The 26,153-nt window shown below is 46.9% G+C and overlaps 1 protein-coding gene across 2 annotated transcripts in view; it reads right to left on the reverse strand.

Moving 5' to 3' along the window:
• The window catches only part of LOC138510377 (coiled-coil domain-containing protein 171-like), a 3,784,015-nt gene that overhangs the window by 2,232,055 nt on the left and 1,525,807 nt on the right, over positions 1 to 26,153 (reverse strand). For both annotated transcript variants that reach the window (XM_069625990.1, XM_069625991.1), the window contains one exon: positions 7,143 to 7,261. In XM_069625990.1, the coding sequence (XP_069482091.1) occupies positions 7,143 to 7,261 (119 nt within the window). The remainder of the gene's footprint in view (positions 1 to 7,142; positions 7,262 to 26,153) is intronic.

The raw sequence follows: 26,153 nt of genomic DNA on the forward strand, positions 1-26,153 counted from the left end.
TGCCCGGCAACTACCCCCGACAGGAGTGGAAACTTGCTCAGCCACTCTTCCCAAGCCTGGCTGCATTCTGCTGCCCCCACCAAAAGGAGATGACACCTCCCTGATTGAATCAGTGGAGGAGCACCTAGGACTGGAGGGAAACAGAACAATGAGCCTTCCTTGGCTCAGGCAAATGTTAAATTAGGGGGGGTCGTAAATGGCTTCCTCTTGAGAGAAACGGGGAGGGGCAGTGCCTCTGTGAGCAACTTGAGTTGGAGGAAGTGGACAAACCAGAAATTCCACCATGTGCTTTGGGAAACCACACCCCTCTGGGCCAGAGCATAATTTTAAAAAGATGGATAATTCATAGTACGGACTTGTCAAAATTATATAATTAATATCATTATTCTTGTGATTTTTCTGTGCACATTTTAAGAGGTGTTAGGAATCTGTGGTATGTTCTTGGGGGTAGTAGTGGAAAATAAGGTATTACTCCAAATGTCTGTATGTTAAAAATCTGACACTTTATCATCTTATGCCCATATTCCTTGTGCATGTTTGTGTAAATTCTGGAAAAGTTTAGAGGTTGTGTTCATGATGAAAAGGGCAGAATTCTGTCATAAGTGGACACAACATCTTACAAAGACAGGGATCGGATGGTTTGGTGCTACAGAAAATATGTTAACTGGACATATAATATTAGAGAAATTGTACGTAGATAAATATGTATTTGGATCAAGAATAGATTTGTGTGCAAATTGACCAGGGGTGGATCCTCTGACCCATAAACTACCTCATCACGATGACACTCCATTTCCTTCCCCCAATCAAGAGAGAGAGGAAAACTTGGCCAATGATAAATTGGGAGGGGCAGGCTTAGTTATGCCAACACACACCCGTTTTCTAAAGACATAAAAAGAGCCACTGGAAGCCAGACAGGGACATTCATTTTCCAACCTTCAACTGAATTCCTGCGCAGCACGCTGACGGAGAACTCCAGAATCCAGAACTCCAGAGATCCAGACTGACTCCAGAACGAAAACTCCAAGAGCTGAACTCTTCAGCAGGCCTCGAAATCTTTTGCAAACTATTCAACCGCCGGGCTGTGCGGTTTGCTGCTTGCTAAGAGTCCTGTGTATCCAGAACAGAACCAGTACCCAGAAAGCAGTGCGGTATCCAGAAGAGACCCAGACCAGACCGCTGTGAACAGAACCGGTGCCTGATTGACCCGCCGAGCAGAGAGAACCGCAGCTAAACTTGTTCACCAGATCCGTGACAAGGCCATTCCTTTCAAATTTATAGTGTGAGTACCCAGCCAGAACTGTGCAAAACCAATCTCTTAGCTTAAAATAATCTGATTCAAAACATTTGAACCTGTCCAGAACTGCATCATAGGAATCGTGTGTTCCTTCTCCGATTTAAACCTGTAAAGTGTCATTTTGCCATTTTGAATCATTATTTCATTTCTGAAAAACTACCTTCAGGAAATCCTCCGTATCTCTTGAACCGTTTGTGCTAGGAGCGAGTTTTAAAGCTATGATTCTAGGCTTTCCAACGAACTTTCTATTCATTATACTTTTTTCCGTAATCGCGCTCGACGCACTCGGAAAAAGTGCAGCGATTTGCGATTTGGCTCAAATTTCTTCACTTGTCAAAATAGCAGCTTCTTGCTTTCCTTTGCTGAAATTCGTTTGCAACCTGACAATTATTCATAGAGCATTGCTAAAGTGATCCTGAACTAATATTAAGTAGCTATCGCCTACCCTGAACCTCCAACAGGGAATTAAAATCATTTTTTGCATATTTTTCCATTCTTTGCAAATCACACTTAAAGTATTTTGCCTGTGTTTTAAAATCATCCCTGTGATCTAAGCTTGCTAGGGGGGAACTGAACTACATTTGATTGTATTCCTGAGAACTGTGTGCTCTCCTTTCCATCTTTTTATATTGCACGGGGGGGGGGAGTGAATTGCCACAAGGGGAAAAGTGAACCTATTATCTCTTTTGAAACCCTATCAGTTTATTTCTGTACTGCATTCTTTCCATCATTGTTTTTCCTTGAAACCATAAAAGTATTCTCAGTTACCTTTTTCTTTCCATAGCAACTCCTAAGTAATAAAATAAGTGTGCTAGTGTAAGATTATCCATTGTTGATCAACATCATATTCTTAAGTGTGATATCAAATATTAATTTATTATCAAAGTGTGATATATATCTATTGTTTAATTTTTCAAATAAACCTTTTAATTTGCAAAACAAACCTACTTCTTGGCTCAGTGGGGTCAGGGGGATTCTAAGAGAGGGATGTTATACAAGGGTTCATCATCCAGATTATAACTTGTCATAAAAATATATAAATAAGGGCTTCCCTTGGGCGTCCCAGACGAGGCACTGACTTAGTGGGATTGCTGAATTGAAGTCACTTAACACCTCTATTCCCAAACATAAATCTGATTTCAAATTTACATCCTGTTCCTCTTTCTGATCCATGCGTCCTACCCCAAGGTTTATCATACTTGTCCATCGACTGTGGAATTCTTTACCTAGCTTATTTATTCCCTCATTAACATCTCTACTGAGCGCTCCCCTTAGTATGCCAATGTACTGTTCTCTTCACTGGCTACTGAGGGGCCTTGCAACTTTGTTTGCACAGACAGTTTATCGTACAGTTGAAAAGCTCCTCTTTCCAGTATTGTCTCCCCTCCCCTCACCAGTCCCTGTGCTGCTTGGGAGAAGTTTCTGATCATATCCTTCTCCTGTGTTTCCAGCCCACCCCGTCCAGTTGGACCAACAGTCTTCGACCTGACCTGTGATTTTTCTCCAATAAGCTTTGGAGCCTGCATACATGTTGGCACTGAGGGCATTGCTACATCGCATTTCTCTTTCGCTATTTGCTTCAGTTCCTCCTCCCCTGAATGCCCCGCCCCGCCCCCACGCTCCCCCAGTGCAGCACCCCCAAAGCTTCAGACATTTCGTCATCCCCATTTGGCAAAGTTATGCAGTTGCATTCAGTCCTTTCATCCTCCTCTGAAAAACTGTCCTTAACTCTCTTCTTTGTGGGTTTAAACACATGTGATGTATTTCCCCCTACTGCTGGCTTCAATGCCGATTTGTTAACATTTGCGCTCCTGTTTGACAATGCATCCATGATGGTTAGATTTTGCAAGAACATTTTTGCAGATTTTTTATTCAAATTGACTGCTGAGTTCTTTGTTTTTTTGCCTGTAATAGATTAATATGTTGTCTTATCGACTTTTTTCCCTGTATGCTTAGGGACACCGACTGATTCACTCTCCACATTTACAGGTTGAACCCCTACCTCCATTGGGATTGTTGTTGTCTATTGCATTTGTTTTGCCATTTCTGCACTTTCCACCCTTGTCTTGTGGTCTCTACTCTCTTCCACCAGCATGACTTCACATGCACCTTCATTCATGCTTTGGCTTGAGTGCTGTAACATCCATACCGCTTGTGATAAATCTGACATTTCTTGGGCTTGTGACCTTTCTTTTATTGGGAGTAAAGCTTTTAATATCTCTTCATTTGGGGCTGCTTCAAAACCTCTCTGTAATTGTTCCAGAATGATTGTGTGTTTTTGAACTTCCATTTTTATGCTTTCGTACATGGTCACAAAAGAGGACAGTACATAATTTAGTGCTATAAGTGCCTTTTCCGCAATATCAGGTTTAATTTGTTCTGTTCCCACAATTGATTGCGTGTTATTTGCTGAAGCTGAACTACTAGACAAATGTTCCAGTTTTTCGGGTGGGGTGTAGAAATGAAGGACGAGATTGTAAGCTCTGCATCTAACGCTTCCTCATCACTCTCCGAGAAAAACAACCAAGATCGACAAGTGACAAGTGATTTTAAATTGTTATCTAGCATCTGTTCCTCACTTCCATCGATATTGCGTGAGTTCTTTTTTTAATCATAACAATTTATTGATTTTATAATCATAACCCATAGCAAACATTCACTTGATGCCACATATTGATGCAATGATCACTTTAGTATCCTGCACCCATTTCAACCTTTCGTATTCCCGACCATCATCCAGAAGCCAAATCAAACATAGTGTGGTACTCAATTCCCCTCTTCCCATTTACCCCAAATATTCCTTGCCTTTTTGGGCACCCTCTCGTCCTGTATATACGCTGTTCCATAGCCATGCAGATATCTACATCAGCAATCCACTGTTCAAGAAGAGGACACTCACAGGATCCCCAGAGTTTTGCAATGTTACGCTTAATCAGTCCTGTTGCTGTAGATAGAAAAAGTTTTTCATAGCGAGTAGCAAGTCCTTCCCCATCAATTCCTAACAGTAGCATCTTGGGGTCCATGAGCACCTCTCGACCCAACACTCCCGCTAGTTCATCACAGCATTGCTGCCAGAAGCACTGGATCCAAGGGCATTGCCATAGGATATGGATAAACGTGTCCACCCCTGCGTGACAGCATATACAGTTTGCGTCACGCGCGGCTACACCTGGCGGGTATGGGACCGCTGGAGGAGCCGCCATGGAAGTGCACAGCACGTTCGTTAGGAACACGCTGCAGCGGTCTACTGTTTCTAGATCCGCGGCCCATAAACCTATGCGTGCTCCCGGACTCCACGCATTGCAACCCAAACGTATTCCTTACGGGTTTCCACGCTAGTCCTAGGATCCTTCTCGCTTCAGTAAGCTTTGCCCTGCTCTCTCTCCTTTGGACTCTCTGCTGCTTTCTGCATGGGTGCCCTTTCCTGACACTCTCTCCCTCCACCCCTCTCCCTCAGCATGTCGGTGCTGAGGGTGCTCTCTGCTCCAGGTTCCTTGCGAGCGTCTCACGCTCGGCCCCTTCCTGGCTCTTTCTACTTCTCCCACTGCTGACATTCCCTGCTGCATCTTTCTCGCTCTCCAGTCCTCTCCTCATATTGTGTGCTCTGCAGTACAAAACTCATCTCTATCGGCGGATCATGCATACTGCAACATGCTGGGATTCCGCATACCTCTAAGTGCTATATCCAGCGCCCCCTATTGGACTTCTGGGAATCTTACGGGTCTGGACATCCCGGCAGCATCACACCAGGACACCTACAGCAAGGGGTTTTACTGCCTTGATTGGCTTTTCCCCTTTTGTTGGCTATCTCGGGAAGGAGCTCCCTTGTCCACCCATTAACCTCGAAAGACATAGTGGCTTCCCTTCGAGGTAGGCCTTACCTCTCCATAAGAAGAAGGGGAGACGTAAGGAATCCTCTTCAAGCCAGGAATAATCAGGTGAGGATCAGCTTTATCTGTCTGACTGGGAAGAGGACCGTGACAGTTTGGGATAGTAGCTTGGTTCCATTGATACAACGCGACCCTGGGATAGTATACTCTATGTAAGACCTTGAGTTGTATCAGGCGGAGTCTAGAGAAGATTTCACATTCATGTGGATACATCAATGCCAGTATCCAGTCCTCTGGTTCACTGGTCCCAACATCCACTTACCATTTCGCTTTAAGGTTAGACAGTTCTGGTGTGGCGAAAGCGGTTATAACATTGTACATTGTGGAGGTGCTCTTGGGGGGTATGCGTTCCAAGAGAACGTTATGTTCCAGTGGTGTGCACTGTGGCATGTCAGACAGTGGAGCAAAATGTGTGTGCAGTGCATGGGTGAGCTGGAGACAGTGATAGTGTTCTGCACGGGGGAGACCGAATCTGGACCTCAGGTCTTCAAAAGGGGCGATATTTCCGTCTGTGATCATGTCTCCAACCGTAACAACTCCGGCTTCTACCCAATCTGACCAGATCAGCAGTTTATTTCTGGAAGGTTGCCGTTCCTCCATAGGGGTTGTACCGGGGTCACCCTTCTATTCCAGCCTACATGCTTGTGGACATCCCTCCATATTAATGCCATGTGTATCGCCATCGTGCCGGGGGGGTGATCTACCGAGGAGTTGGTATAAATTCATAAGTGGCGACATATCTCCTAACCCCATGACCTCAGCTCGAACATGTGGTAGTTTCCAGTCGCCATGAAGGACATCGTTGACGACCATCATTTGGCTCGCCCACTAGTACGAATGAAGATGTGGTAGTCCCATACCCCCCTCCCAAATAGAGCGTTGTAGTGTGTGAAGAGCAACTCATTGGGACCTGGTGTCTTACCAGAGTGTAGTTGGGAGATGGTCGATATTGCGTGAGTTATTCATCTGTACCTCATCATCTTTGTGTCAAACCCCCATAAAAGTCATGTGAGACACCCATCTCTGTTGCTTCTTTTACAATTGTACATCCACATTCAAAAGGTGTGTGACCATCTTTAGCCACGGTGAGAGTGGCAAGGGGAGATTCTTTGCCATTTCAAACATTTCTTCAGCAATTGCCTTTTCAATGTTTTCGGAAGGCTTCGTAATACATACATCACTGACACTAACTTGTCACTTTGAGTAATTAAATATGAATTAAAAAAAATACTAATAAGTTGAGGGCCCTTACAGAAACGATTTGCATCCCATATCAAGTGTCTGACACTTCCGCACAACTGTGTGTGACTTTGCACACAATTTACTAGTCTAAATTCCAGACCTAGAATATTTGGGGTACTGTTTAATTGTAGTTAAGAGTGTAAATCTGGCAACATTTACCATGACGAGATTTTCACTGGTTACCAGAAGAAAGAACGTTCACTCTATTTTCGGTGGATAGATGCTCAAAATGTCCCACTTGACACATGTTGAATCAAAGGAAAATTATAATGAACATCTGTTTAAAGAAAGAATTGGAAGATTTGGTGTCTCATTTTATGTTGTGTTGATTGGTATTTCTAAAGCTCACATCGGCCATGAGTAGTGAACCCATCGCACTCATTGAACCAGTGTAAGTTGCAGCTGCTGAAACCCCAAATATGTTGCCACTGTGGTGCAGCAGTGCAAGGTGGCATCAGTTTACCAGTGACCCCGACATAGCACAGGCATGCTAGAACATATTGTGGCCATGGCACTTGTTTTTGTTTTACAAATTAAATATTGCCTACACGTGCCCGGAGCTCAGTAACTGTTAGTGTAGTTTTTGTGCCTCACAATAGATTTTCGGTAACCAACAGAAACCTGCGATCGCCACATTCGCACTATTGTCGTATTTGTAACAAGAGGCGGGAAGGAAAGGGAGCATGTCAAAGAGCAAAGAGTGCAATTGTTACCTCTTGTTCCATACGAGATATTTGGCTCTGCGAAAGCGCCATGGATTCGGTCACTGCATCAAGGAGTTCACAAACAGACATGGGCTGGTCACCCCTCTTCGGTTTTGGTATGTCAACATCTAAATAAAAATAAACAATGGAAACCATGTTTTAAAAACCAGAACTATTCAAAATGAGTAGACTGTCACCAGCAAACTCCATTTAAGTAAACCCCAGGCCAGTCTTTATAAGTTGCAAACATTGATTAACAGATGTGAGTGTACAAAATGTGCTGTACCCTGAGGACTACGTCCAATCACCTGTTTGCCAGAACGATTAGACCACACTTTTAATGCAATAATCAACAAGATCTTTCAAAGAGTCTGTTCTTATTGTAGGTGTTTTTTTCTGTTTAAAATCAAGAATATATAAGTTCAATGAACTTTCATTTGTAAAGTAATGCATTCCCTTTCCTATCACATTAATCCCAAGAATTCAAAGCACATAACCTATGTCCCAACAAAAATAACGAGTACACACTGGCCCAAGATGGAGACCGTGATAATGTTTTATATAGCTACAACACCATGCACCTCATTTTCTAAAGTTTCAATGGCAGACTATCTTTGCATTGTGGTGCACTTTAGTCATGTGTACTACAAAGTGCAAAGGAAAGTGTTAAATCAGGCTAACATGCCTAAACATGCTTTTGTTTGCACCTTGTAGTCCAAAAAGTGTAAATACTGCCTGCCATGTGCACATGGCAGAGAACATTTACTATTGATTCCTAGAGAATCCACCTGCTTTTAGTAGGTGCTAAAGGCAGGTGGAGTGCAGAGCGTATGGAACAGGAGGACACCGTAATCCTGTTCTGTGCCCGAACTCTGCATGCAAAATCCTACAATATCCAACAGAGCGTAAACAGAGGTGTTAGCACAGGTGTAACCATTTTATGCATACCTTTTCTTTCTGCACTTACCAGACACACCTTGTCTATTGCCTTAAACCGAGGACATGCCACTTGCTGGCTGCACTACCACTGTTGGTTGCTTTTATTATTTATTTATTTGTTTATTATTTATCTGTATTCCTTTGCTCAGCACTTTCCACTTCTCCCCCTTCCTTGCACTTTTTCCCCTTTCCCTCTCGCATGCGCTTGCACGTTGTCAATGTCACTGGGCCTAGTAAGATCGTTGTTTTTGTTCTCCCTTGTTCCCCTCCCTTGCCTCTTGTGTACGAGCACGAAAGAAATAAAATAACAACAATAACTTTAGAACTCTTTTTTATGAGTAGACTCCAAAATGACCTCCCATGTGATTTCAGATGAACGTGCTTATCTTGTAGTACTAACATTTCAATGGATTCTCTATTCCTCCTGCAGATTCATGATATTTGAAAGTACCAGAGGGCATCACCACACTGCACGGATTTAATGCAATAGTCACTAGAATTGACGCCCTGCATCAGTGCTCAATTTTCCAAAGATATCGGCGTTTGCCACACTCGATCTACTAAGTCCAGTGCAAGGAATTTGGATGTTCTAATCAAATACGCTTTCTGTGCCCCCACCATGGCACCTGTCCCCATGTGTGTGTCTAGCCCTTGTGTGCCGCATCTCTGCTATGCTGTGTAGCCCTACTGCCTCCTCTGTTCGGAATGTCTTTATCATTGGGTGTTTCTGTTTCTCAGAAGTTGGAATTCTTCAAAGAGGGTTAGTATCAGCTCAGGATAGTGATATTTCCCTGGTTTAGCTTTCACAAGGCGGATGTCTGCTAGGAAGTGAGGATGTGGAAACAGAGTGAGCAGGGATGGGAGGCGCTGCTGTCCCACTTGTATTTCTATCTTTAAATTGGGACACAAATGCTTTTTTGTTTTGTACATTTCCTGAGGACTGGCTTTTTAAGGATCCTGCTTGTGAAATGCAATCCAAAAATCCACGTGGGTGCTGAACCCTACAACACAGTGGGGCTCATTTTGAAGTCCATGTTATAAGACAATGGGGCTCTGTTACTTGTACCCTTTCATATACACAAGATCCCAGATGCCTTACTTTCCTCAGTTGCACCCTGCAAGTGTGAAAGGGGAGGGTGAAAGGGCGTCTTACACGATTGTACGCTGCCCTTTTGCACTATGCCATGCAAATGCATGCATGGAAGGCGGCATTTACAATGTATCCTACGGAGTCCCGCTGCTTTTTATATGTAAAGAATCCCTCAACTAATCTGCCCCCTCTGATTTAAAAAATATCCCCCGATTTTGGTCATTACTCAGGCCTCCAGATAATATGGAATCAGTCCCAAATATTTCTGGTAACTGCCGCACCAGTTGAACCTACTTGGCTAGACGGATTCATATATCGACTGTACTGCGTTAAATATTTTGTGATCAGCGTAGCTAGAACTCCACAGTTACTACGTGAGCTTAACTTTAAAGCCCTTCTGTTAGTACTGTGGTTAAGACAAAGGGCCTCATTACACGTTGTGCGGTAATGGAATACCGGAACCGGTAAAGATTTACCGTTACCGTTAATTCCCTAAGCCAATCACGACCCGGACCCACCGCTATCTGCGCACCCGTTAATTACGGTGCCACTAATAGCGGCAAGGCCGCGGGCGCGCGACCCCCAGGCCGGAATTAGCGCCATGGCGCTAATACCAGCCCATCACAAGCCATGCGGACATGGCATTAGCGGCATGTAAAACACCCAAAAACCCCTTACCGGCATGGCGCTAATAACGGCATTGAAAAACACCCGTTAAGAGACCTGAGCAATGTACCCATCTACTACAGGTGGACACAATCAGCACAGGTGCATGCAATGGAGACAGGCAGCACAAAAGAGCACACCACACCCCTACCCACACCCCTTCCCACACCAAGATGGTCCCAATAGCAGCAGCATGACATGACAGCCTTGACTACATGATAGCAGTGCCTCACCAACAACAACATCCTGCACCAGAGGTGACCCGTAACAGGTACCCATTCCTCACACCATACAGGCGATGCCAGCGATCCACTGAGGAGGTGGCTCCCAACCCCTGTACGGAACCCACAGAACCAGCAGGAAGAGGACAACAATATTGCACATCCCCGTACCTGCGTCGTGATAGAGCTGGCAGTCAGCCTTCCAATGACAGTGCTCCGCTGCCTAAGCAGCCTGTGTGAGGCACTCGTGTACAGCCGTGTCAAAGTGGCAAAGATAACCAAGCCATGTGTAGAGCACCAAAAAATGTGCATATGATGGAATGTGCCAATGCCACCTGAAATTGACATGCAAGAGGCAATGCCAAGGAGGCACACGATGTGCGTCAGCATCTGATTCTGAAATCCCATCAGGCACAAAGGTGAAAAAGCATGGACGGAGATGGATATTGTTGCCCTGGTGCATGTTTGGAGTACCACAAAGGACCCTGTCCAAGATAAATGACACATACGCAATGATGGAGACCACGCTTGGGTTTCAACTTCAGAACAACTGTGTATTGAACAGAATGTGATAAGAAATGCAACACCCCAAAACACCCAAATGCACCCTTACCCCCCTCCCCCCAAAACACCCAAATGCACCCTTACCCCCCTCCCCCCAAAACACCCAAATGCACCCTTACCCCCCTCCCCTCAGAACACCCAAATGCACCCTTACCCCCCTCCCCCCCCCAAACACCCAGGTGAGCCTTATGGTGTCTACAATGTTTCCTGCACCACATGTGCCACCTGGTCCATGGTGGAGCTAAGCATCAGGGCCTCCACCGACATTGGGTTGCTGTGATGCGGGGCGCCTCAGGTTGCGCAGGGAGCGGCGCAGGGGGCTGGTCTGCTGGGAACTCGCTGAGTAGGAGGTTCCCGGTCGATCGTGTGTTGGGGGTTGGTGATGCTGCTCCATGATGTCCCCAATACGTAAAATGGCCTGGCGGAGTTGGCCCATCTCCTGGCATATCCTGTCAGTGCAGGCCTCCATGGCCTCCTTTGTTTGCCCTGCATATTTTTGGAGGTCATCCCTTAGACGGCCTGTCTCCGCCACATGCTGGGCGATCAGCGCAGCCATGTCTTCCTGCCTCCGGGTGATGGTTGCAAGGTCTGCCAGGGTGGTAGGTGCTGCTGGGCTGGACGGTGCGCCCTGGTCCATGCACCCGGCATCCGGTGAGGACAGCTGAGGGCTCCATGCACCTTCTACAGTGAGGGTGTCATGTGCTCCCTGGGTAGCAGATCCAGACGTTGCCCTTGGACTCCCCTCAATGGACCATGTTGGGCTGGGGTCATGGATGAGTTGTAGGACGTCGATTGCGTCCTCCTCGTCAGTGGCCAGTGCGGTGGCTGCTGCCTCCCCAGTGGAGCTGGTGGCTGCGGAGTGCGTGCCCTCCGTGCTCATCTCAGCAATGATGGGGCACACTTGCGTGGATTCGGCTACAACAGGAGCCGTGCCCTCAGGCTGTGATGCAATGGTGCTCCTGCTGGCCTTGGCCCTCTGCAGATGGACTGTCCTCCCACTTCCCCTGGAGGTGGTGGCGGTGTCACCCCTCTCATGCATTCTGGCTTTTTTGGCTGCTGGGGGAGTACGTGCTGCAGTGCTTGTGTCTCCAGTGTCTGTCGGTGATCCTGTGGAGGACATAACTAGGGTAAATCATTGTTAATGGGTCAAGGTGCCTCATGCAGAATGTTCACGTCATGCTGCTCTATGCATTGGGGCCTATACATCAGTGATTCTTGTCATGGGGATGTCGGGTTGGTCATGCATTGATGGGTCAGTATTGCACGTGTATATGGTGATGCATGGATGTATGTGTGTGGCAGGACCAAAGGCCTGGTCATCGACACATGTTTGGGGTACCCCCTCACCCTTCACTGTGCATTGTTTGACGTATTCACTCACCTCCATCAGATGAGATGGCCACACCATGCTCCATGTCTCTGACCCCCTCTATGGCTTCGACTCCGATGGTGGAGGCACATGTCTCCTCCCACTCCTTCATCTTCAGAGGTGATTCTGCGCCTCCTCCTGTGGCCATTGCAAGGTTGCGGTTGACTGATAGGATATTCCGCACACGTAGCCGCAGGTCGTCCCACCTCTTGCAGCAGTCCTTCACACTGCGGGTGGTAGTGCCCACCGCACTAACTTTGCGGGCAACTTCGTCCCAGATGGCCTTTTTCTTGATGATCGCCTCCCGGCGCATATCATTGACGAATACGACCTCCGCATTGGCTGCAAGTGTGCTAGTAAGCATTATGAGCTCCTCTGGTGTGAATTTCTCTTTCCGCTGTCGATCAGAGGTTTTTTTCAGGGCCTTTGACATCTTCAGCCAGTCCTGGATGGTTCTTAGTCAGAGTTCTCCGGAAAGATGTCCTGGATGCAGAGGATGGCAATGGATTGTGTTTTTAAAGATGGCCGCCGTTCTCTTTCCCGTTCCTGTGCGATGACGCTATTTCCGGTTCCGCTTTTTAACGGTGTCCGCTAATAGCGGTGACCGCTATTAGCATGTTGCGTGAGGGAGGAGGTGCTATCAGCACTGTGGTCGAGGCCGGTAATGGGCATTTTGTGGACTTTTGCGGCATGGCGGTAATGACTTTTATGGCATGGCGCTATGCTCTTGTCCGCGATCTCGTAATGGGACGCTATTAGCGGTCTTTTGCGAGGGCGGAGACGCTAATAGCGCCATGCCGTAAAATTCCAATTTTTACCGCACAACGTGTAATGAGGCCCTATTTGTCTAGGTGGAAAAACTGGCACTCTCATGTTTTCGTTTAAGCTTGGAGGCCTGAATATTCTTGTTCTGGAAGATTATGAGCTAATAGCTATGGTGCAGCATTCTATTAAGTGGTTTGTTTCCCCCTCTAATCATCTCAACTTCCGTTTAGGAAATATTCAAGCATTGCGTGGTTGACTGGAGGCTATCCTTCTCTTTCCGCCCAAAATCCGACCTGGTGAGATCAATGTAATCCAAAACACGAATTGGGCACTGCATAGGCTACACAATAAAAAATAAGCACCCCCCACCCCCACATTGCTACAATATATTTGGATACAATTGCAGGATTACCTTTCATGTTTGACAGATGTGATTGTGATATGGCGGTTACATTCCATACATTACCTACGTCATCCACCCAAAGCTCTACTCTTACCTATATATCTAAACCAAGATCACTTGGGCACAGCATATCAATTATTCATGTTGTGTTATCGGACTGGCGCTGGAATATGTCCTCTGGCTCATGAGAAAATGGGAAATAACTGAACACTGGGTAGTGTATTAGAAGACAAAATATAGGGGAAGGCTAGCATTCAGACCAAGCACGTTTGTATGAACTATATATACACCAATGAATACATTATAGATTTCTGCACCGGCTATATTATACGCCAGCCAGGATACAAAAGTTTGATCTTGTTTTATGTGCAAGGTGGACAATGCAGACTCCCTGAACCTGACGTGGTCATGCTTGTCTGTGCAAAGTTTCTGGTCTGACATCATTGGTATGCTGTCTCAAGTGGCTTAGTAAGAAAAATCACAGGATCAATTATCATGCTTGCTAGCACCCCCTCCCTATTGACAAGACTAAGGGCAGGTTAATTCATTTGGCATTACTGTTAGCACAAAAGCAAATTGCGCTTGACTGGATTCTCACTACTGTTACGGGGCTCGTTGTCCCTTTAAGAGACAGACAAGCCCATGTGGGCAAAGTCACGTGGGAGGAAGGAGGAGGTTAAGGGGTTTGAGTTTAGTATCCGTTTGTATGTTGAATAAAGAAGACGTTCATATAACCCTTGCCGTGTGTCCTCATTCCTTCCAGGCCGCAAGGGCCTAACAACTGGCGACGAGGCTGCTCCCCACACGCCAAGGTCCTCCTCCGGCACGTGAGCGATCCCGCTTCACTGTGCCCATTTCTTTAGCTGCTTCCAGATTGTGCACACAGCTGCACCTCGACTGCGAATGGCCGATCCCAGGCCTGCCTTCCTCCTCCTCCTTCTGCCGCCAAAGACTCCATACAAGCCGGCAAGCACCCGATCCCGGGCCCCGCCTCCTTTCCCCCCTTCCTGCTGCTGAAAAACCTTTTCGGACAGCGCACACGGAGTGCGCCATCCTGACACCGCACAGCAATCCGCCAGCAGTCGTAACCTTTTCCATGGATCACGCATTGATTCAGGTGGGTGGCACCCCTCCCCCACTAGTACACGGCGATGAAAAAGAAAAAGAAATAAATAAATAACGCAGCGCCACGGCCAGTCGCTGCACATAAAGGCTGCTGCTCCACTGGGCTGCACTGCACCTGCCAATCTGCACAGCGGCCAGCCCTCCCTACCAGGACCCACGGACTGAGCCCCACGTGCTCCCAGCCCCATTCGGACCCCCAACTCAACACGCATGGTCGTGGTACATTTAACCCCTACCAGCACACACCTGCAGGCAGCGTACCCACCTATACCTAGCGGAGAACACCAGTAAAGTGGCACCGCCAACGCCTCTAGACTAAAGGCGCACGCTGCTCCCAACAAGACATTCAGAATTATTTCTCCCCCAGCTCTTCCTGCTCTGCCCCAGACTCTTCCAGCCACCCCACAAAGTCTACTGCCACTGCCTGGCGCATGCCACCTCTGTTCTCTATGACCCCGCAGGCTGACAAAGGCCTGCGGTGGGTCGAATGGCTGGAAGACTTTAACAACTTCATTGCTGCTGCAGGTGAATAAAATTCCCCGAAACTGCGCAGCATGTTCCTCAACATAGCTGGCAATGAAGTTAAGAGGCTTATTAAGACCATCCCAGCAACTGAACACCCTGATTTCCCATTGCTGCTCATGGCCCTAAACAAGAGAACAGTGATTGAGCCCAATAGAGACTACGAAAGGTACATGTTTAATCAGTGTACCCAGAGAATTGACGCGACAGTGGATGAATTCATGACCCGCCTACAAATAAAAGGAGCACACTGCCAATTTCACGCCTTCTCGCTGATTGAGGCAATCCGCCTGCGGGTGATTGAAGGGTGTGTATCTCAAACACTCGAAGAACAACTGCCCAAGAAACCACTCACCATTGAAGCGGTCAGTGAAACGGGTGGACATACAGGCAACACAGATATCAGGCAACACCTCGGCCAAGCAAGATAAGGGTGAGACGGTGGCAGCGAACCAACTGAGCAACGCAAGAACAGCAGACAGAAACGTAGGAAGCAGCTATATGACGACTCCAAGAACACAACGACAGTGCTACCGCTGTGGGATGTCTTTTCTCCATGCAGGGACATGCCCCGCACTCACCCAGAGGTGTGGGAATTGTGGCAGAGAAGGCCATTTCTAGTCAGTCTGCAGAGAAGGCAGGCCTTTCCCCACACCACGCATGTCTGCAACGCCACAGTACGAGACGTACAACCAGAACCCACAAGCACAGACGTATTAGATGCGCCCATACCAACAAGGCCTAAGAAAATACATTAGAGTGGTCAAAGACATCTAACCAGATGATGATACCCAAAATAACGAGACACATGACCAGACTCCACGGATTCGAGATGAATATGATGGACCACCACCACGCCAAGACTACTACGTGATGGCACCACATAGGCTAGAACACAAGAGTGACCAGTATGACCAATACACACAAGATGAATATGCAAACCTCATCATGGACGAAAGAGAAGCCAGAGAAGCACCCAGAATACCTGTAGAGATAGGCGGCAAACATTTATGCTTCTTAGGCGATTCAGGGGCTACTGTGAATATAATGGGAGAGAAAGAATTCCACCAAATCCCTGAGAAACCTGTGTTAACCCAAACAATGTCCAAGATCTTCCAGTGGGGAGCAGACGTCCCCCTACATGCCATCGGATCTTTTAAATGTCGACTCATCCATGGTGATCGATCCACAACAACAGTTATCCACGTAATCTGAAGTCCAACCAAAGGAAGATGCCTCCTATGCTACCGGACTGTGTCTTGCTTTGGCCTAATAGACATTCACGTGCAGGAAGGCGACACCATCCGCTCAACTGCCCCAAAGCACAAAGCAAGAGATCAAGTATACAACATATGGAACAGTCCCTCGCCAGTCAATGCCATCACGAAAGACACAATTTTAAATGAATTCCTGCTCCTATGCAAAGGACTAGGCAAAATGAAAGGCCCGCCTGTGAAACTACACATTGATCCATTTGTCCGATCCGTTCTCCAACATCCAAGGAGGGTTGGGTTTCATCTGCAAGCAATGGTGTCGGCCGAACTTAACCAACTGCTGGACGACGGAATCATCGAACCAGCCACAGGTCCAACCCCATGGGTCTCGCCATTAGTGATCGTGCCAAAGGAAGGAGGCTGCCTAAGACTCTGTGTGGACACGAGAATGGCCAATACCGCCATCCAGAGAGAGCGCCACCTGGGTCCACGGATAGTGGACATGACAGTCTAACTCAACAAAGCTGTTCTCTTCTCCAAGTTTGACCTTAACCAGGGGTACCATCAGATGGTGCTCCATCCGGAATCAAGGGGCATAACCACCTTTGCCACCCATGATGGCCTTTTCCGCTATAAACGCGTACATTTTGGCATTTCGTCTGCCGCTGAGATTTTTTCCAAAGCAATCAGGCAAGTCATTCGGCCGGTACGGGGAGCACTGAATTACAGTGATGACATTCTCGTATTTGGAAAGTCACGGGAGGAGCATGACGAGGCCCTCTGAGCAACCTGCAGCGCTGGTCAAGGAGCGGGTCTTACCCTCAATGGTGACAAATGCTGCTTCAGCAAAACCAAACTAAACATTTTTGGGCATATCTTCTCTGCTGAAGGCATGACCCCCAATCCCGACAAAGTCTCTACCATCTTCCACCTTCAAGAGCTGAGCCAAATAGCTGAAGTGAGATCATATCTTTGCATGGCAGGATATTGTGTCAGATAGATCCCAAACTATGCCACCATCACAGAGCCTCTACGGCGGTTACTACAGAACGGAGTCCCATTCATGTGGTCAGCGGAGTGCCAAGTGGCATTCGATACGATAAAATATGCACTGGACGAAGCCAGGAGGCTTGCCTACTTCTATCCGGAGTGGCACACAGAGATTGTTGTGGATGCATGTCCTGTGGGACTAGGTGCAATACTGGCACAGACAAATGGGATTGATGCCCACCTGAGACACATCGTGGCATATGCCAGAAGGGCACTAGCACCACCTGAGTCGGCATATTCACAGGCCGAAAAGGAGAGCTTGGCGGCCGTATGGGCGTGTGAACACTGTCACAACTTCGTGATAGGCAAGAAGTTCACTCTCATCACAGGTCACCAAGCCTTGCTGTCGCTTTTTGGGAACCCTACGACAAAAATGCCCCCCAGGATCGAAAAATGGGTTATTAGAGCTCAGGAACATGACTTTGAAATCATTCATCGACCCGGGGGTGAGAACAACCCGGCAGACTATTTGTCCAGACATCCTACTGGCAAGCCGGTGCCGAGACCTGGAGATACTGAATATATCAGTTATGTGACCTCGAACACACTCCCCCCAGCGATCTCACTGGAGGCCGTTGCCTCGGCCTCAGCTGCAGATCCCTCCATGGCTTTGGCGATTAGTCTCACAGAGAACAACAGATGGAAAGACTATCGGCGGGCAGTATCGACACATCCAGGAGTATGCAGAGATGAGTTAGTGAGACTAGCAAAAGTGCACACGGAACTGGCCGCTAAGGACAACACAATACTCCTGAGAGGATGCAGACTTGTCATACCAGCAACTCTTCGGTCGGAAGTCATCAAGACAGCCCATGAAGGGCACTGTGGGGCAGACATCACCAAGAGACAGCTCCAATGCCACGTGTGGTTCCCGTTCTTGGATGTCATGGTTGATCGATGGGTGAGAAACTGCATAGCATGCTAATGCACAGCCAAAGCTGAGGCTCTGATCCCGCTACAACCAACACAGATCCCGGATCACCCCTGGGAAAAGGTTGCAGTGGACTTTTATGGTCCCCTCGAATCAGGGGAATACTTACTACTGTTCATAGATGAACATTCAAGGTTTCCAATTGTGAAAAGGTCCACATCCACAGCGTTTGCCCAAGTAGCAGCTGTCTTCGATGAGTTTGTGGGCCAGTGGGCAATACCGGACACCATCAAGTCAGATAATGGTCCGCCATTTAGCGGGCATGAGTTTGCAGCGTTTACAAAACACATGGGGTTTTACCACCAGAAAATCACACCCCGCTGACCCCAGGCCAATGGGATGGCAGAACGGTTCATGACCTCAATCAATAAGACCCTACAGAGAGCCTGCATTGAGAACGCTGACCCCCACCAAGCGCTCTGTCGCCTGCTATGAGATTACCGTAACACGCCTCATGAGGCCACGGATAAGACGCTGGCAGAACTCAGGGTGAAATACCAGGTCCGCACACGCATCGTAAGACACCTGGTGAGCCAGCCGGAAGCAGACCAAGAAGTTTTAAGAATGGATGCCCAGCGGAAGGTAAGTGGTTGCATGGAGACCGATGAAAGGAGAGGGGCTCGACCAAAGGAATTTCACATAGGGGATGAAGTGCTGGTCCAACCTGCCATGGTCAAGAAAACTGATTCCCGGTTTGCCCCGAAGCGCCTACAAGCCACTGCAGTCAAAGGAACCATGGTGACCGCTGCAAACACTGAGAAAGAAATAACACAGAACAGTTCACTGTTCAAACATGTTGTCACTGAAGAAGTTGAAAGACCTCCACCCCCTGAGCCAGACCCAGAGCCGCATGACATCAGAGATAACTTGTGGACTCCCCCTAGGTTCTTGCCTCAACCAGAGACAAAGAGAGCTGGTCAACTAGAAGGCAGACCAAGCGAAGACCGTAGCAGTCGGCCTCAATGAGTTGTCAAGAACCCACTACGCCTGGTCGAGGAATGTTGAACAGGAAGCAAGGACATTTGTCTGGCGGTGTTGTTACGGGGCTCGTTGTCTCTTTAGGAGACAGACAAGCCCACGTGGGCAAAGTCACGTGGGCCATGACGTGGGAGGAGGTAAAGGGGTTTGAGTTCAGTATCCGTTTGTATGTTGAATAAAGAAGACGTTCATATCCTCCTTGGCATGTGTCCTCATTCCTTCCAGGCCTCAAGGGGCTAACAACTACCTCCACCATCAAGCAAATAAATGCATGTTAAGGGAACTTTTGAAGGCAAATAATTGTGAAATAAATACAGGCAGCTGGCCCACCCTAGTTCATGCCCTAACAGTACATGGTTGGCGCTTAAAACCTACTTACGCAATCCTACCCATTAATGTGCTTTCCCTTGTCACCAGACTAACTCATTGGCAAATACAAAGACTATGATATTATTCCTAAATCTTGTAGCAATTCTTGTCATGGCTGTGCCGGTCTATAGTAAGAACCATTGTTATATATAATTGTTATTGTTGGTTTATGATGGAAACTTAAATGAACAGATTTTTTTTTGTTTACAATGTGTTTTCCCTTCTTTCTATTTCTATTTCACTGAAGACGAATTTGAGAAAATACGACCAAACTGGAAATATCTAGTGAAAGTTATGAATGACAGTTTATAGATATCTGAGGATGCTTCCAGCATTAATTGGCCCATCAAAAATTAATGTAGCCATCACTGTCCTTTCTGGGCTAGTATTCAAAGGAGGATTATTTATTATCAAAGTCTTAAAGGGGTGTCTACAACTACGTTCTTGCCCTTAGAGAGGCATGTTATGAAGGGAAGTAATCAAAAAGCTTTTATTTTTAGCTGGGGATACATACTGAACAGTTACCCCACAGGACTTCAATAATCTAACGTACTTCTGCCCACTTCCTTGCATCACTTCTTGCACTCTCAATCCACTCCATCCTTACCACTGTTCTCATCTACACCTCTACCACCATCTGCTCCTACACATTTTTTACCTATTCCCCCAACCAAACTCTTCACTCTTTTACATTGTTCTCCTGCCCTTTCATCTCTTCCTCACTGTCAACTCCCATCCTTTACATTCAACTACTCTTTACCTCCACCACCTCATGCACTACCTCTATGACCTCTTCCAGTACCCCCTCACATGTTCTTAGCACCCCCAACAGCAGCTCCTACATGAACATTTCACTCCCACCTTCCGCACCCTAAACACCTATCTTTCCATCCGGTCTTCCAAATTCCAATTCTTTAACTTCTTCTAACTCCACTCATCTTCCAGTTCAATCCTAACCACAGCATACTTTCCAACTTTAAGCCCACCTACATGCCTCTCGACTCCGGCTGGATGAGGAGCAAGGACTAAAATGACTGCTGCAAGTGCTCCTTTGGCAAGCCATCTACAGTAGCACAGAAGAATTCACAGAAAACCCAAGCTCCTCCCTCCTGCTGGCAGCCTCTCTACTGCCTTCACGGGGCCTAACATGTCCCACCCACATGGCAGCAAGGTCACACTGCACCTCCGCCACCCTTGTTCTACAGTCCCCCTCCAACCTACCCTATCAGGCCTACCTTCTACCTACCACCCTTTCACCCTCATAGCCATTCCAGGCAGGGTTCATGGCATCCAAAGAGAGAAAGCAATCACAGTGAGCACACTGTTGGTAATCAAACTGCACAATGCTTATTCTCACCTCTCAAACTGTTGTGATGTGCTTGTAGGTGTACGCAGAAATCTGTGATGTCATGTGGATTGTTATGGTGTGGATGAATGTTTGTGGTGAGGGTTCCAAGCCCAGGGAGTTAGAGAGCCCCTACCTGGGTGATGGGTGCCAGTGTCTGTTCTATGTAACTTATCTATGTAACTTAAGAAGATGTAATAAACATGAAGCAACCTACAAGAAGCCTAAGGAGGTCACTTCATTACATTGGCAGCTAGCTGGTCAAGAGAAGAACCTACGCATGAGAAAAGAAGTTAAAGCTGATCAATCTGCTGCGGGGGGTGCAGAGAAAGAAGAAGGAAAAGAACACACTGCCCTCACACAATTAAGACCCATTACCCAGGGCCAAAAGAGGGGAAAGATAAAGAAGGCCTCACTTTAAGACTCAGGGAAATGAAGAGGGGAAGAGTCCCAGGGGAGACAAAGAAAGAGGATGCCCCAGGGAAGATAAAGAAGGGGACCTGTGAGAAGAAAACTCTGAGGTACCCCAGATAGACCCCAGGACAGAAACTAGGAGGAGCACTGTTCCAAAGTCCTAGGCAGAAAAGGGAAGGAGTGCAGGAGTTTGAGGAGGCCTGTGGAGATTATGGTACGAAATGTCCAAGGGAGATAGCACCAGGCACAAGAACAGTAAAACAGTGGCCCTTAATGTGAAAATATGGCAGTGTCTTCCGGGTGGTGAACGGATGAATGGCCTGTTTTGTCTCCAGAAGCGCAAGTGTGCCAAGGGCATTCAAGAGGTAGTGAGAGATTGGAGTCATTGGTGCCTTCAGTGACGGTTAGCAGATGGATCTCTGAAGCGCTCGGCTGCTGTCAAGGGACTGTTGATGTCACACTGCGGCCTGGGGGATATGCAGGAAGTAGAACGCTCTCCCTTAGAGCTCCGCAGTAACGAGAACTCCAGTATGTACTGCACAGAGCTGAGAAAAGGACCTGTGGGGGAGAGTGTGATGAGGTTACGCACGGTGACAATCCGGAGAGAGAAGCTCTGCATCGCGGGACAGGCAGCGCTGCTTTGTAACGGCAGGTAATAATGTCCGTGAAGAGCTGCAGTCGGCGAAGTCATGAAAAAAATAAAAAGGGAAAATGGAGCGAGAAGTAGTACAGGGGATTGGTGAGTGGGATGGTGCCTTACGCTGACTGAGAATGAAGAGGAGCATCCCGGTGTCGAGGCGTGTGGAAAAGCGGCATTGGAAGCAAAGTGTTCAGAATGGATCAAAGCATTCGTCCCGGTAATCGCATGACTGAAAGTTATTTTAAACTGATAGTTTGGAAGTGTTAAGAGGAAGGTCATGCTATGTGCTACCAGAGATGCATCCAGAGGAGTTCTTTTCTTTCTTAGGTACAAGGCTGCAAAAAGACAATGGGCCTCATTAGGAGGCTGGTGGTAGCCGTGCCTTTAAAACAGGCATGGCTGCCGCCAGTATTTTATTTTTTCCGGCCCAGAGGAATGAGCAATAAACGGGTTATTACGGCATTGCCGGACCTGGTATTTGCCATTCCTAGGCGCCGGAAAATATTCTTCCCCATTCCCATTGAGCCCAGTAGGGCTCAATGGGAATGGGGAGGTCGGATGCACCAGCACCGTTATAAACGGTGCCGGTGCATCCGACATGCTGTGCTCGTGGGCGCCGCTCTGCCCGCCAGGTCCGACCTGGCAGGCAGAAAGGCACCCGCGAGCACAACTCGTAGTTTGCTGGTCCGGGAAAAACGGTATCGGCAAGTTTACTGGTACCGTAGTTCCCAAACCGGCAAACTTATATTGAGGCCCAATGTGTCTTAATGAAAATACCAATTTCAGCAAATTAGAGTGGCGGTGTCGTGTTGTTGAGATGATTTTTACAGCTGTAATAAAAAAATCACGATATTGTGTTTACACTGCACCTTAAATGCATATGTATGCTGTTATGTAGCACAAATGAGGGTGAGTGTAGGTGGATGTATTATTCGTATGGATGTGTGTATATGTGCTAACATATAACATTTTGAGGAAATTGCAGGTTAGAGCCATAAGGGCTGTGGACTTTTAGGTTTAAGAAATGGAAATGCAAGTTAGGGACATGGATTTTTAGGTAAAAATTAGGTGCTAGTTGTAAAGTTGTGGAGAGGAGTATGTGGTTAGTGTTAGATATGATCATAGATGTAACAGAATTTTGAGGTTTTGAAGCTTTAGGTTGTTTTAATGCAACAAGGACTTTTAGAGTTTTAAACTTTGAGAAATGTCTTTCTAAGTTTTCACATACTGTAATGTATGGATTACAAATGTCAGAGTGGTGTGAGTGAGTCAAGCCAGGTTAGTCTGAGTGGTGTGTGAGTGTGTCACGCCAGGTTAGTCAGAGTGCAGTGAGTGTGTGATGCCATGTCAGTCAGAGTGGTGTGAGTGAGTAACGCCAGGTCAGTCAGAGTGGTGTTGCTAGACCATATATGGCATATATGGAAATAAGGCACAATAACCATATACCCAATGACACGTCAGTCGTGAGGTTCGATTTCCAAACAAGTCTGGTTTTATTGCAAAGTATCTCAGTCGGCCGACTGGGTCTCAACGCCTCACGACGTGTGTTCCCAGACACCGTAAGATGCGAGAGAGAGCGAACAGCGCTCAAGCAGTCATATATATACATAATACCTCAATATTTGCTAATGCCATTCGTCCCTCCCTAATACATGTCAGACAGGCTAGGGTTCAGTAATTGACAGTTATGACACATCTTCAGTAGTCTAAACCTTAGTTATTCTAGCAAAGGCTGCAGAGACACTTTTCTGTTATGAGGAACATGGAGCACTGGCCCAGGAAGGATATCTTGTTCTTAGTAGAGAGACATTCCATACAACGTTATCCATTCGCTGTGGTTCATGAGCTAAGGGTCAGACAGTTCTGAGGCAGAAAATATCATGCTTCGTGAAGGAGCACCACTGGCTGCATATAATTCATGTTTAACTGCCTTTTACACCAGCGCTTGCAAGACAAACCGGCACCTGGGCTACTGATTAGTCGCGGCTTCTGCACAGCTTCAAGGCCTCAGTGAGAGGGAAAACAGTGTATTTCTGCACGGCTTTACATTCCTGCCTACGTTAGCATTTCAGAGTTCAAGCTGTGGCCTTACACCGTATGTGGATCTAAAGCATAGAATATATTTACAAAGTGTTACAAAAAACAAAATGGCTGGCATTTACAAAATGGACTCCCTCTGGTCACAATCAGGTTTCTTAGTTTGCGAAGTTTGTCACATGATGCGATTTGCTTCTGGCCAACATACTATTCACTGATTCGGGCTATGTGATTACTTTTTCAGTATACAAACCCTCCTTTTGACCTTAAGCAAATAGCATTGTCATCCAAACATTGTATCCTCATCAGACCAGGTGTCACTTTCTTAACTACCCAGGTCGCTATCATCATCATCAGAAATATCGATTGCCATAAATTCCTTAATTATTTAATTTTCGTGTCTTGGACCATCATTTATCATACGAGGAGGAGGCTTCACAATCTTTGTACTAATTGTCTGTACACATTCATTTGAAATTATGGAGCAAATGGCTGGCAAGCATTGTATGCAACAACAGCAGAAGAACAAGTTACTTACCAACTGTAACGTTCTTTCGACTGGATGTTCCTCCCACGTATTCCTCATCTTGTGATAAATCGTTATCTCCAGCTTCGCAAAAATGTTTTCTCGGCAGAGGGCGCTGTGCTCGAGGTTGTGGCGTAGATTGTCCCTCGACGTACTCCGTACTCTGTCGACGTCACCGATGGTATAAGTAGCTCGAGCCGCGCCCGTTGCTTCAGTTCTGTTTTTTCGATGAAATATATATAGGAGGAACACCCAGGCGTGTCCCATGACCGAAACATTCTACGTGAGAGGAAAGTGTAAGAAAACGTAAACTGTACTGTGGGTTAGGATGGGAGGTTCGATGAGGAATACGTGGGAGGAACATCCAGTCGAAAGAACGTTACAGTTGGTAAGTAACTTGTTCTTCGAATGGATTGTGTCCTCCCACGTATTCCTCATCTTGTGATAGGCTCCCATAGCAGTATCAATTTTTTGGAGGTGGGAGTACCATTTCAGTGTTCGTGGACAGAATGCAGAACTGCCTTTGCAAATAAACCCTCGTTAGAGGAGGCAGTGTCCAAACAATAATGTTTAACAAAAGTATGTATTGTTTTCCAGGCTGCAGCTGCACAAATGTCTGCTGCCGGGACTCCCCTCTTTAGAGCCGCAGAAGTAGCTATTCCCCTCGTATAATGGGCACGAAGCCCATCTGGTGGTTCTTTTCCCGCTAGTCTGTAGCATTCAACTATGGCTAATATGATCCAACGGGAAATGGTCTGTTTTGTTACAGATAAGCCTAATTTTTGACCAGTGTAACCCACAAACAGTTGGTCATCGTGTCTCAATTTAGCCATCCTAGAGATGTAAAAACTAAGAGCCCTCTTGGGATCTAATCTGTGTAATCTCTCCTCTTCTTTGCCCAGGTGAGGAGGAGGATAAAACGTAGGAAGTACTACTTTTTGTGACAAATGGAAGTCCGAGACTACTTTTGGCAAAAATGAAGGTTTAACTTTAAGGACTACCTTATCTTTATAAAAAATAGTATATGGTGGTTTGCATGAGAGAGCCTGAAGTTCGCTAACCCTGCGGGCTGATGATAGGGCCACAAGGAGGACAGTTTTTAGAGTCAAAAGCCTCAATGGACATGAGTGCAGAGGCTCGAAAGGTATGAAAGTCAAGAATTCTAATACTAAATTTAAGTCCCAGGCTGGTACATGAAAATTTACTGGAGGGTATACATTAGTGAGCCCCTTTAAGAATTGAATTATTAACGGTATTTTGAAATATGAAACCTCTTCCGAGGAGCGCTTGAAAATGGACAGCACAGCAAGGTATCCTTTTATTGTTCCTATCTGGAGCCCCAGATTAGCTAGATGTAGCAGAAAGGAAAGCGTCATTGGGGTGCCACACTGAAAAGGGTCCACATCCTTGTCTTTGCACCAGTTACTAAACCTATTCCAGCGACATCGGTACAAAGACTTTGTTGCTGGTCTTCTGGCCGAAAGCAAGATTTCCATTACGTCATCCGGAAGATCCCAATCCTTGTATCTCAACCTCTCAGAAACCATGCGTGAAGGTTGAGTGTCTTGACCTCTGGATGGAGAACCCGACCTTCCTCTTGCGAGAGAAGATCCTCTCTTTGCGGAAGACGTATTGGAGGGCAGATGGACATGTCTAGAAGGTCCGGGTACCACGTCCTCCTGGCCCAATCCGGGGCAATTAGGATCATGGTTTTCCTGAACTTTCTCAACCTTCTGATTACTTGAGGAATCACGGGGACTGGGGGAAACGCGTACAGCAGTGGAAACTTCCACTCCACTACGAATGCGTCTCCCAGAGCTCCTCTTTGAGGAAATTCCCTTCAGCAGTACTG

Source organism: Ambystoma mexicanum, chromosome 6p (assembly GCF_040938575.1).
Source record: "Ambystoma mexicanum isolate Mex_15411 chromosome 6p, UKY_AmexF1_1, whole genome shotgun sequence".
Taxonomy (NCBI): domain Eukaryota; kingdom Metazoa; phylum Chordata; class Amphibia; order Caudata; family Ambystomatidae; genus Ambystoma; species Ambystoma mexicanum.